Genomic DNA, 11,937 nt, shown 5'->3' on the forward strand with positions numbered 1-11,937 from the left:
AAATCTAAAAGACCATCCACGTTAAAAAGTGAGAAGACCTGGAATTGACCACACTGTTTTCTTTTCTGTTCATAGACATTTGGCCTTAAATGGTTATGAAAGACGCGAATCCTTGTTGCTCGTTTGAGATGCGTTGTGATGCATGCGTTCATTTCAAATTGGTAAGAACGAACGGAAGGAAAAAAAGAAGATACAGATCTATAATATTATGTGCATGATCGAGAAACATCTATGGATTTAGATAGAGACATCAATAATTGATCACCTTTGTCTGCACTTTCATTTTCGATGCTTCAAATTTGTTCACATATCCCATTCCGACATATCTCAAAAGATTTGCGTATGTGATTCATCCTAAATTCGACACGCATAGCTGAACTACACTAAAGGTTGGGCTCTAGCCTAGGGCAATGTTTGGGACATTACACCTCATTTCACAATCCTATCGAAGCCATACCTCAAAGATTTCAAACTTGCAGCTTTCTTCTTTGAGCCGATTCGTATAAAAACATTTCTGGTTCCGCTCTTGATTCGAAGGTCTTTATCTAAGAAGCAAATCTATATTTACTTTCTAAATTAACAGATCTCAAATTATGCGTGATATCTTATTAAAAAAAAGAAGTCGATTGCATCATGTGATACTGCTGGATATGGGACTCACTGTTAATGGTGAGTCTGGCATCTTATGTTTGAGATTTCAATTTTGGCGTAATCTAAACTTTAATTATATATTTTTCTTTACTGTTTGCATGCATTAAGATTCATCAAGAACCAATCATTTAGAACATTGTATTATTTAATGTAATTAATACTTGATTTCCCACTTGCAGCAAGCAGTCAAACCGCAAAACTGGGAATATGTTCTTGTCCAGCCAAAATAACTTCAAACCTTCTTCGTACATTATTTTATTTATTAACGTTTGAATAAAAGCATTCTGTTTTTTTAATAGCTACCTCTGCCTTACTTATAAGTTTAGTCAATGTACCCAATATGAGTGGGATGGTCTTCCCACTCAATCAAGTAAAATGACAAAAAATTAATATTGGGATATGATTTCACTAATACTGAATATATATTTCGGAAATTTTCTTAAATAGGGGTGTTAGTTAGATTGACTCAGGTCTTTGACGTGCTTCTAAGTGGTTATGAGTTCAACTCCTATGATACTGTGTGTGAGTTTTCCCCATTCTTTTTTTAATTTTGAAGAAAACGAAAAGAGAAAAAAAGAAGAAGAAAAAGGCGGCATTGCAAGGTCCACGTTCACTCAACTCATTACAACTTGAATCGCTCTCTGAATGTTCTACAGGGTGTTTCTTTTTTAATCTTTTCAATCTTATATTCAATATTCTTTTGAGAAGCTAGCTTTAAAACTCTCCAATTAAATTCGACAATTTCTGATCAGTTGCCTCTCAATTCTCATCATGTTTGACCAGAAACCACAATGTGCATAACTTTTGTGCAAGCCCACTATAATTTATTTCCAAGTAGTTGTGGTGATCAATTAGTCACAAGTGGGTTATTCAACAAAACTCTCTTAATATATTAATTAATTTAATAGAGATATGCATGAGGGATGCTAGTTTTGGCTCATCAATTTTAATTTGCACTTGATGCTTGCCACTTGCATGATATGACTCAAATGGTGCTTAAAAAAAAAAGTTCTACATCAACTTTTTTTCAAGAAACAAATCTGATATGATTTGATAGATGAATTTCACTGACGAGGGTTTATTCCTTTTCATTGGAGAATACATGACGCAGTATTTAATTAATCTGTCTGTAAATTAAGATGTTCATCAACCACTTGGGCTGACATGAAGATGAGCTCACTTCACTGCTCATCAGTATGGCTCAACTAGCTAAGTGGTGTGCTAATTATGCTGGTTAGGCCATCCCTAAACCCTATATTTTAAGGTCATTCATATTTTATTATTTTGAGAAAGGGAAGTAGGGAGTGCTTTAATGTTTGGTGGTTAAAAAGCACATGGTGGGGCCCACTATGAATTTTGCTTAGGCCAAAGCTAGGCTACATTTGGCCCGGTTGGAGGGTTAAAAGGCCAAATGTGGCCCTCTAAATTTGGCTAAAATTTTATTTAGTCCATGGCTGGAGATGGGTTTTGCATTATTTTAGGGGTATATTTGGGATATAGTCCATAGCTGGAGATGACCATACAAACTGAACCATAATATTATTTTCATATTGAATTAACACGTTAATTATTTACAACATTTATAATATCTCACAATAAACTGAATTTATAAGCACCAATTGGAGTTCAAATTAATTTGAGCCATGTACAAGTGCAATAATTAATATAAATATAAATACACATAGGTGCTTGAATTATTTATGCTATTTCACTGCAAAAGCGTGCACATATATATATATATATATTCTCTTATTTGAACGTCTGAACGTTATTATAATCTTCGTGTACGTCAATATGGATTCATGACATTATGTGACTAAGGCAAGGCGGGCAACATGTGCATAAAAATTTAAATAAACACAGGTGCTTATGCGATTTCACTACAAAAGTTCACACACACACATATAGATTTTCTTCTATGACGTGATGTATTTTCTATTACTCTTCATGCTTTTTTTTTTGATTTACAATGACTTCCACACGATAATAACGTACGAATGCCCAAATAACTATATATATCCACTTATCGTGCACTCAAAAGGATATAATCTTTATATATATAGTCAATATGAATTCATGAGATTATTTGACTAAGGCAATGTAGGCAATGTAGGGAACAGGTGCTATCCTTATAAGATATATTTTGTATATGATATATATATATATATATATATATATATAAAAGTGCACATCGAGATTAAGCACTTACAATTCAGAAAAGTTGTATGATATCCCCGCACGCATATAGATTAATAATTCCTCAACTCTGTTTGTCATCAATGGCCATTAATTCTACCTTGTAATATATCTAGTCACAAGCACTGGTCAATTCAGAATTTTTTTAGCAGAGGTGCAATTTTGAAAGGCTAAAAACTCTTTGTGAATTGAACATCTAAGCTTTTTACCTAGATTGACCTTAGGTCCCTTCATTCATTCATATTATACATGAAAAATTATTTTATATAAAAATAGTAACCAAGTATGAAAAATAATTTTTCGGAATAATCATTTTCTCAAGATAATTTTTGGCGGTTTTTATTCCTTACACATCAAATAAGAAAACTTGATTTTATGAGATTTTATTATTGACTTAATGGCCATCATTTTTAGCCTAAATCACTAAAATTGAATTTTCATATTTTGATTTGGTGGGAATTTGATTTTCTAGTAATTTTATTTGAATCCAAATGAGGGGTTACTTCCTTATTTACATTGTAAACTTAAGTAAATGGAGTAATATAAAAATAAATGAAAGTAAAAGCATAAAATCTGTACACCTGTTGTGCACCACCCCCAGCTGAACAAATGGGCAATTTGAAGCACCTACAATGATTTTTCCGGCCAGGAGAGGTGCATATACATCTCCTTGCGCTTTAATAGGTCCACCACACAAGCCAAGTTCTAATTCTCTATTATCCTTTCCATATATGGTACATCTATCTCCATTACAAACTACTTCTTAATCTAATAATAATTTTCTTTTCCTCGTAATGTAGAAAGAGGTTTGAATCCCCCTTGTTGATTTTAATAAATAAAAAAACTGTATGGTCCATGCTCGGATGCTCCTAGAATTAGCTTAACACGAGGATGATTGGAGGCAGTCAATTGTCATTGATGGCGAATGCAAGCTTAATGAATTCGTCACTGGTTTTATTTATCAGGAAGATACTAGAAAACTACGTTTTGTTGTGATTTTGAATAATATCACAAATGCGATTCTGATATGAATCGCCACAAACCTAAGATGCAAGGGTCACACGGGTTGGCTCTTGGATGTTGAAGAAGGTTGTTGGGGGGGGGGGTGGGGGTGGGCGATCAAATCGGATTGGGTGGAGGATACAAGTTGGGCTATTCTTTTTATTTTATTTTATTTAAAGGCCGGGCTGGGCTATATAGGTTTGGAAAGTTTTACAAAAATTTGGGTCGGGCTTTAGCCCTACTTAAACAGGGTTGAAGCGTGTTTATCTATTCTCATAATTATCCATCACATAAATTGTACGTGATAAATAGTTATGAGAGTAAAATACATGCATTCGACTGTCCGTCCTATAATTTGCAAAGTTCATCTTGAGGGTTTTAACAAGCTGAATTTGGTAAGATCTTATTTTTAATTGCTTTTTGGAATCAGATGGTTAAAGGGAGTTGGGAGATTTAGCAATGCTGAATTTCAAAGGCTAAAGGCATGCCAACCTGGTGAAAAGCTTCCATATAATATCTCCAAGTTCGTTTATCAAATTCAATGAGTAATTGGTTTGTGAAAAACAACTTGTAAGTGGTGTATCAGTCATCAAGCAGAAAATTCAGATATCCTTAATTGCAGGATTATTATTAGATATTCTAAGATATAAGTTTAAGGGGACTGACTGATCACCTTCTGAAAACCATCGGGGGTCACTTAGCAAAAGCAAGAATATTAATGGGATCGTTCCTCTGCTTTACGTGCTCTGTCTCTGTCTTTTTATGTGCTAGGTTTTGGTATTTGGTGTTGTTGGTCCTCATCTTACCTAAAATTCAAACTGGCAAAGGGAGGACTCAGAACCTGGCCATTTCAGAAACAACTGGACAATTTTTTAGGGGAAATGTAGCCTAAAGTTAGCTTTAATTTTGCACAAGTAAAAAGTGGTATCTATAATTATTTTTTAATTTTCCAAATTCAACAACACTTACAAGGGGCTTATAACTCAAGTGGTTAAGAGTATTTATCTCGACACCAAGGTCGGTTCGATTCTTCCCTCCCTCAATTTCACTTGAACTTTTGAAACTTAAGAAGTTCAAAGCTTTGCATAGTAAGAAGAAGCAATGTGTGGTCTTATTGGGTCTTTTTGGGCTTAACTGAAGTCAGTCCACTTCAGTAATGCACCTCAATCATAGGTCTGGCCCAAAAAACAAAAGTCCCATCTAAGAGAAAATGGAATTAACCGAAACAAATATTATGACCCAAATGCGACGTCGCTTCGACAAGAGTCTGAAACTCCTCTTTCCGTTGGTAGGAGAAAAGCTTCCCCGCCTGGACTTGAACAACAAATTCTCACCAGGTAACCTAAATTTGAAATTATTCAAAGTTAATATCTTTTCGCTATAAAGAAAAGCTAGATGGGTCATCTTTTTGGCTAATTAAGGCTCAATTTCAATTAGGTTTTGATAGATGTCGGATTCTTAACGAATATGAAAATTGGAGTTTGGCAACTTTAATTGGTACCAGCAAATTGGGATTATTGTATTTTTGCGGAATTATATTGGGTTGCATTCGATTTTGGAAAAAGGAGAGCAAGCTTGTTAGAAATCTTTTCCCATGTCTTTGAAAAAATTGAGCTTTGGAATTGAAATTGAAGGTTTCAATCCTGATGTTCGAAATTTGATTGCTTTACTTAACTGAAAGAAACTTTAATTATAGGTATATACTAATCTTACTGTTGTCTTCAAGTTTGAGATGATTGAATTTTTAGACTACACAATTTATTGAAGTTGAAAGAGAAGAAGTGCTGTGTAAAGCAAGCTCTGGATATTTTCTTTTACCCATATAGACTGAAAATTTTAGGTGACTTGGACATAGAGTTAGAATAACATAGCGTGTTTAAGCAAACAGGTTGAATTTGCTTTTACAGATAAATTGAAAGTTGGTGTTCTGTTGCTTGTTATGAAAATACGAACCCAATTTTATGTTTCCATAAGAAGCAGATGAAAAGTTTATTTCAAGTTTTACTGAAGCCAAGTAGGTTTGTTATATGAATTACATGGACAAATATTTGCATCAGCTGCACTTTTACTGTTTGTATTTTGGGAAGTTCTAAACTATCAATTTCACGAAAAACCTGTTATTTATCTAATGTTTTAGTGCTAATTGGCTAATTTCCGGTTGACAGGTACGTTTTTAAAGAGATTTAGAGTGGGACTGGGATGGATACATCACAGAATGCAACAGCTGCAACTGGTGGGAGTGGCAGAAACGGGGTTTTGGTCCCTCAAACCAATGATACAACTGGAGCAACAGTGGTGGATGATCCAAAGCAAAACCTGAACGAGGTCAATAACTCTATTCAGAAAATTTTGGGGCTCATTCACCAGCTCTACCTCACTATCTCTTCGTTCAATGCTGCCTCTCAGCTCCCCCTCCTCCAACGCCTGTAATTTTCTCAGTCTGAGCTTCTTCAATAATTATTCAAACCTTTTGTTCTTAATATATTTATTGTTGCTTGAAGACTTTCTCACATTAGGTTTGATCTCTCAGAAATGCTCTTGTTATTGAGCTTGACAACATGGCTAAGTTGTCTGAAAAATGCAATATCCAGGTTCCTATGGAAGTTTTTAAGTGAGGCTTCTTCCCAAATTTGCTTTCTAACAACTGAAGGTTCCTCTTTTATGGACAAGCTCTGACTACTGTTGACTTATTAATTTTGTGTAGTTTGATTGACGACGGGAAGAATCCTGATGAATTTACAAGGGATGTCATTAACAGCTGCATTGCCAAAAATCAGATCACTAAAGGCAAAACCGATACCTTCAAGGTAACTTTTACAGTGTGAAAATATTGCTTTGTTCCATTTCATTGTTTCCAAGTTTGTCATGATTCAACATCTACTTATGTTTTTTTATAGAGTTTACGCAAACATCTTCTGGAGGAACTTGAACAAACATTTCCTGATGAAGTTGAATCTTACAGAGAAATACGTGCTGCATCTGCTTCTGTAAGTTACCTTGCATTGGCCCACTAACATCTTGTACAAGGATTTATAAAACTTATTAGCCTCCTTCACAGATGTACTTCGATTGCATATTCTTTTTATACAAATTAAGTGAAGAAACCTTCTGCCTTTCTTCCTTTTTGGTCATTCATCGAGATGAACAACCGTTCTCTGAAGGTTTACCTTTGGCAACTAAATCTGCTGCCAGTGTGTTGACTATGCACCCAGCAGAAGTCAGATTGTTTGTGTTTATTGTCCATATTTTGTTCAGAGTTATTGTCCATATTTGTGTGAGTGTGGTTCATTATTATTCTTGTAGGGGTTTAAGCTGGTTACTTACAATACAGGAAACAAAACGGCTTGCACAAGCACAAAGCATATTACAGAATGGGGATATGAAGGTCAAACCGGAGCCTTAAATGTGTGATGTGTTTATGTATCATGTTCTTCGAGTCCACGTCTTACCAATACCGTGCTTGTAATCTGATGGGATGTGAATTCAAGAAGTTCTCATTCATGAGTGATTGAATATCCCATTTCCAATTGCTTAAAAATATGAGAATTTAGACGAAGTTCTTCACCTTTTCATGATTTTAGTGATAATGGATCCCTTTGAATATTAGTTTCTACACTTGTTATATGCTCTGGGACCTGTCAATTTCCTCTGTTATATATAAATAGAGTTTGATAACAAGGAATTTTACAGTTCCTGAAGTTTGAGGAGGACTTGCTTCCGATTTGTATAAATGGAGCCCAAATTCAATTGTGATTTGGGCCTTCAAACTAATCAACCAGACAAACCCAAACCAATGACACTGAGAAAATGAAAAATTGCCCAACTAGTCAAATAAAAATCTTTAAAAAAGAAAAAGAAGTCCAGAACTGACATTTTGGTACTGGTAGCTTTTATAATAATGATAAAAATATTGCTACGTTCGCCAGTAAACTGCACTTTCTCAGTTGTTTCATTGGAGCTTTATTTATATAAAAACTACTAAAGCAAAACTTAATGCGTCGTGGTATGTATGTTGGGGTTTGAAGTTTGAAATATATATATATATATATATTTATATAAGAAACACTCCCACCAAAGCCTTGGTTTTATTTTCTACGTTGTGTAGTTTGCAAAGAATCTTCTTTGCTCAATCAAGGCCTACATGAGAGAAAAGCCAGTGCAAAAGGGCCGTCACCTTTTCCACTTTTTACAACTACTCTTGCACTTTCATTTTCTTAATGTTTATTTGTATGGGGACGAGGCCAATAACTTCATTATTTTAAGCAACAAGATTATATTTAACAATGGGGTTAAAGCTTTTAAGATCAATTAGTGGCTGCTGCTGCAACAAAGTGCTCTAGAAATCAGCTTATTTTTTAAAAAGAAAATGTAAATGAGAAATGGGAAATGGAGTAGATAGTCAGCTCGATCCATATTTATGATTGGCCATCTCGGGAAATGCACTGGACACACACAAAACACCATGTGTAGTCCACTTCTATATGATGACTCAACGCCCGGAACGTCTTAGTATTAGCGTCGAACGCAATGCATAAAAAGTTACCATTACAATTCTTAAAGAAAACTTATAAATTTGAAGCTCTATCTCAAAATGTTATTAATGGTGAAAATAGGAAAGGTAAAGCACCATATTTTTGTCCATCAAAGCGATTTCATGAATGGGGTTGTGATTACAAATTGGTCACACAGCAGGTAGGTACTGAGCTTTGGAAATAAATGTTTGAAGAACTCTGATGAGGAAATGGGGGGGAGACAATGCCGTTAATATGTGTGGTGGGAATTGGGAAAGAACAAAAATCTAGGTAAAGTTTGGTATCCGTCTAAAGATGCTTTTAGGTCAATCACCATGAAATTAGGGAGCCCGGGAAAAGAGAAATGCAAATCTCACACATTTCTCTTTATAAAAAAAAATTTATTTCTCGTGAGATTGGGGTCAAAGAGGTGACTGCAGGTCAATGGACATCTTAATGTGGTCCTGAATCCAACCAAAATGTTGCCATGCTTCCTATTAATTGTGTTTTCCCCTTTTTTTTCTTTTTTTTTTTCTATCTAAATAGCTTTATTTAAAAAAAAATTGATGGTAAATGTGTAAAATTGAATTTTGTTTTGGCACAAACTTGTTTATCTTATTCAAGCAACTTGGTCACCCAGCACCCAATTCGAATTTAAATTTCAATCCCTGTAGTTGCAAAAAATTATTTTCTGTGGTTGCTGTGGCTTCTTTGACAAAGCTTGAATTAATTGCTATACTAGCTAGGATGGTTGATCATCTATATATATAACTTCAAAAGGCTATTGGTTTTCTTTGTCAAATATGCTACATGATGATAAATTAACGTCAATTTGTAGTTGGCTATGATTTGACAACACATGACTTCTTTATGTAATTTTTATTTTCAACTTCTCACTCACTTCTTTAGGTTAAGACTCACATGCTCATTGAAGATTAATATAAAAAAAAAAAAAAAAGACTTAATGAGTTGCATTATCAATAAAAATGTGATCATAATATTAGAGGAATGTCATGTTCACCATCACGTGTTTATTAGTGTTTGAGAATTACTGGTGATAGTGGACTTTACAACAATCAACGATTCAGAGTTGACAATTTATATATGCATAAGATTGTACCTCCCATTTCTGATATTTTTAAACATTTAAAATTATTAATAAACAACAACATGCAAGGTGGATTTGCTTAGAATTAGGCAAAGCAATGTGTATGATGATTTACATAACATATATGATGTATAGGTGAATTTTGGAATGAGAATGGATAGACCATGCTATGAACAGTAGACTAGCAAGCACCTGAAAAATAATGAGCTGTAGCCTGTAAGCCTGTAAGCCTGAAGGCCTGAAAGCCTGAAAGCCTGAATGCTGACTCTTCTTCCTCCTTCCCCCAACTTTTTAAATTTGTCAGTCACTCTGTGTCGTCATCTTGAATCCCCCGCGACCGTAGTAATAAAAAGAAGTGAAAACGCACTCAACGAGGGATTCTCCTTTTCGTGAATATTATTAAATGCTTTACCAAATTCCAGCATAAATTATATTCAAATAACAAAAATATATGCAAAAGAAAAAAAAAAAGTAGAAAAAAAAACCCGAAATCCAAAAAAAAGTTTCCTATATAGGGGTCGGTGAATTAGCTCAACTAAACCACTGAGACTCATCCTTTTCGTTTACTTTGTTGGTGTCTCATCTTTATCATGGTCTTCGTCATCATCGTAAGGTTCAAAATGGGTTTTCATTTTTAGGGTTATAAATACTCATCAATCATCGTCCTCATATCATCACAGGAAAAGGAAAAGTAAAAAAAGCGTAGAGAGGCTAATTGTGCTTAGAATTGGCTTTGTGGCATTGGGTTTTTGATAAAGTTGAAATCTTTGGGTAGAGAGATGATGAGATTGATGGAATTAGTGTTGTGGGCTGATGATATGATTAGGTCATGATGATTTAGCTGTAGAGGAGACAAGGGATTTGATATTAACGTGTAAAGTGTGTGTGTGTGTGTGAGTGAGTGAGGGGAGGGTTTAAGGCTCTGTGCGTGTGTATATATATATGTATATATATTGCATGGTAGAGACGATGGGACAAGTGAGTGAGAGAAAGAGATAGAGAGAGAAGAGAGTGAAGGGGGTTTTGGGTCGTGGTCATTTCTGTAAACCCAAGACCCAGTTGGTAGGGTCATGGGAGGGGTCTCTGCTACTTTAATTTACTTTGTCCTTTTCACCCTCCTCTCTCTCTCTCTCTCTCTCTCTCTCTCTCAACTCTCAGCCTTTTTATCCCATCATCTCTCGTACCACCCATTTCATTTTTCTCATTCACCATAATCACACACACACCGCTCCTCTGTTTCTCTCTGTCTTCTCTGCTTAGTTTAGAAGTAGCCTGAGGTTTCTTGGGTCAACTTGGTTCTGTGAAATAGAGGCAAAAAACAAAGATGAAAAGAGAAGAGGAAGCTAATTTGTTTTTGAGGGGAATGTTGTCTGGCTCGAGGCCCCTAACTAGATCCATGATCTTCATCTCAATTGATGTCAATTTTAATCAACAATATAGACTCAGTTGAGACAGATCATTTGGTTCTACATTTAGTGACGTCGGACCAGGCTTCATTCCCCCCAATTATTGCTTCCAATCACACAGATCTTCACTTACCCATGTTAGATTTTTGCCTTGATCATCCAAAGGTGAGGCCTTTTTTCAATCTTTTGTCGAATTTTTTTTTCTTTTCTGCCTTTGTATCTATGTCTTTTTCTGAACGTTATTTAAACCCCCCCCCCCCCCCCCCCCCCCTTTTTTTCTGTTGAAAGAAAGAAATTTTGTACATGGGTTGTTGGGCAGGCAGATGCAGATTGGTGTAATGATGAAGGGGTTTGACTGTTCTTCTCTTTTCACCTTTTATCTCTGACGGAAGTGGGGAAAAGATCTTCATCATTACTCTTTTATTTTATTTATCTTCTAAATTTCATGAATATCAGCAGCATATATGCAGGGTTGCATTTTCTTTGTCAGGCTTCCCCCACGCCCTTTAACTCTTTCAGGTTCATATCATTGGGCTGGTTTTTTTCATGATGGCTTTCAAGAATCTTCTCTGTCCACTTCTGCTCTCTCTAATCCCACACTTCACTTTTAATTGCCTTCTTTTACCTACCACAACCCTATTTTCACTTGTGCATTATAGCACCATAGCCTATATAGGGTTTCCATTTTCCACATTAGGTCTCTCTCTCTCTCTCTCCCCCTCTTAAATATTAACCTTGTTCTATTTTCTTAAATACATTCACTGTTAATTTTCCTCATTTTTTCCCTTCTGATTATTATTTATATTATACATGAATTCTGGTTATTTCTCTGCAGATTTACATGCCTGCAGAACAAGTGCTTGATGATCTTTTGTATTTTTTCCTTTATGTTCAATTTACTTCTTTTGTTGTTAGTGTTAGTTGGTGGAGCCAGCTTTGGAGCTGTGTATTGTATTGTAATCTCCGTCACTCTAGATCTGTGATAATTCAGATGATTAGTTTGGTTGGATTGTAAAGGATTTGTGGATCTAAGTTCTTTTATAAAGATCATGTTTATTCTTTA

At 35.1% G+C, this 11,937-nt stretch overlaps 1 protein-coding gene and 1 long non-coding RNA gene across 3 annotated transcripts; both read left to right on the top strand.

Annotated features, from left to right (window-relative positions):
* On the top strand, window positions 5,101-7,538 carry LOC18777381 (mediator of RNA polymerase II transcription subunit 10b). Of its 2 annotated transcripts, none has more exons than XM_020563375.1 (6): window positions 5,101-5,186; window positions 6,015-6,275; window positions 6,380-6,460; window positions 6,554-6,656; window positions 6,747-6,836; window positions 7,153-7,538. In XM_020563375.1, exons 2-6 carry the CDS (start codon window positions 6,049-6,051, stop codon window positions 7,258-7,260), a joined length of 609 nt encoding a protein of 202 aa, XP_020418964.1. In that variant the 5' UTR covers window positions 5,101-5,186; window positions 6,015-6,048; the 3' UTR covers window positions 7,261-7,538. The 2 variants fall into 2 exon arrangements, with proteins under 2 accessions (XP_020418964.1, XP_007209640.1); XM_007209578.2 differs by having other exon boundaries at window positions 7,181-7,538.
* On the top strand, window positions 10,190-11,937 carry LOC109949113. The gene is made up of 2 exons (XR_002271592.1): window positions 10,190-11,039; window positions 11,710-11,937. It is a non-coding gene; the product is annotated as an uncharacterized LOC109949113 (long non-coding RNA).

Source organism: Prunus persica, chromosome G5, assembly GCF_000346465.2.
Source record: "Prunus persica cultivar Lovell chromosome G5, Prunus_persica_NCBIv2, whole genome shotgun sequence".
In the NCBI taxonomy this organism is placed as follows: Eukaryota; Viridiplantae; Streptophyta; class Magnoliopsida; order Rosales; family Rosaceae; genus Prunus; species Prunus persica.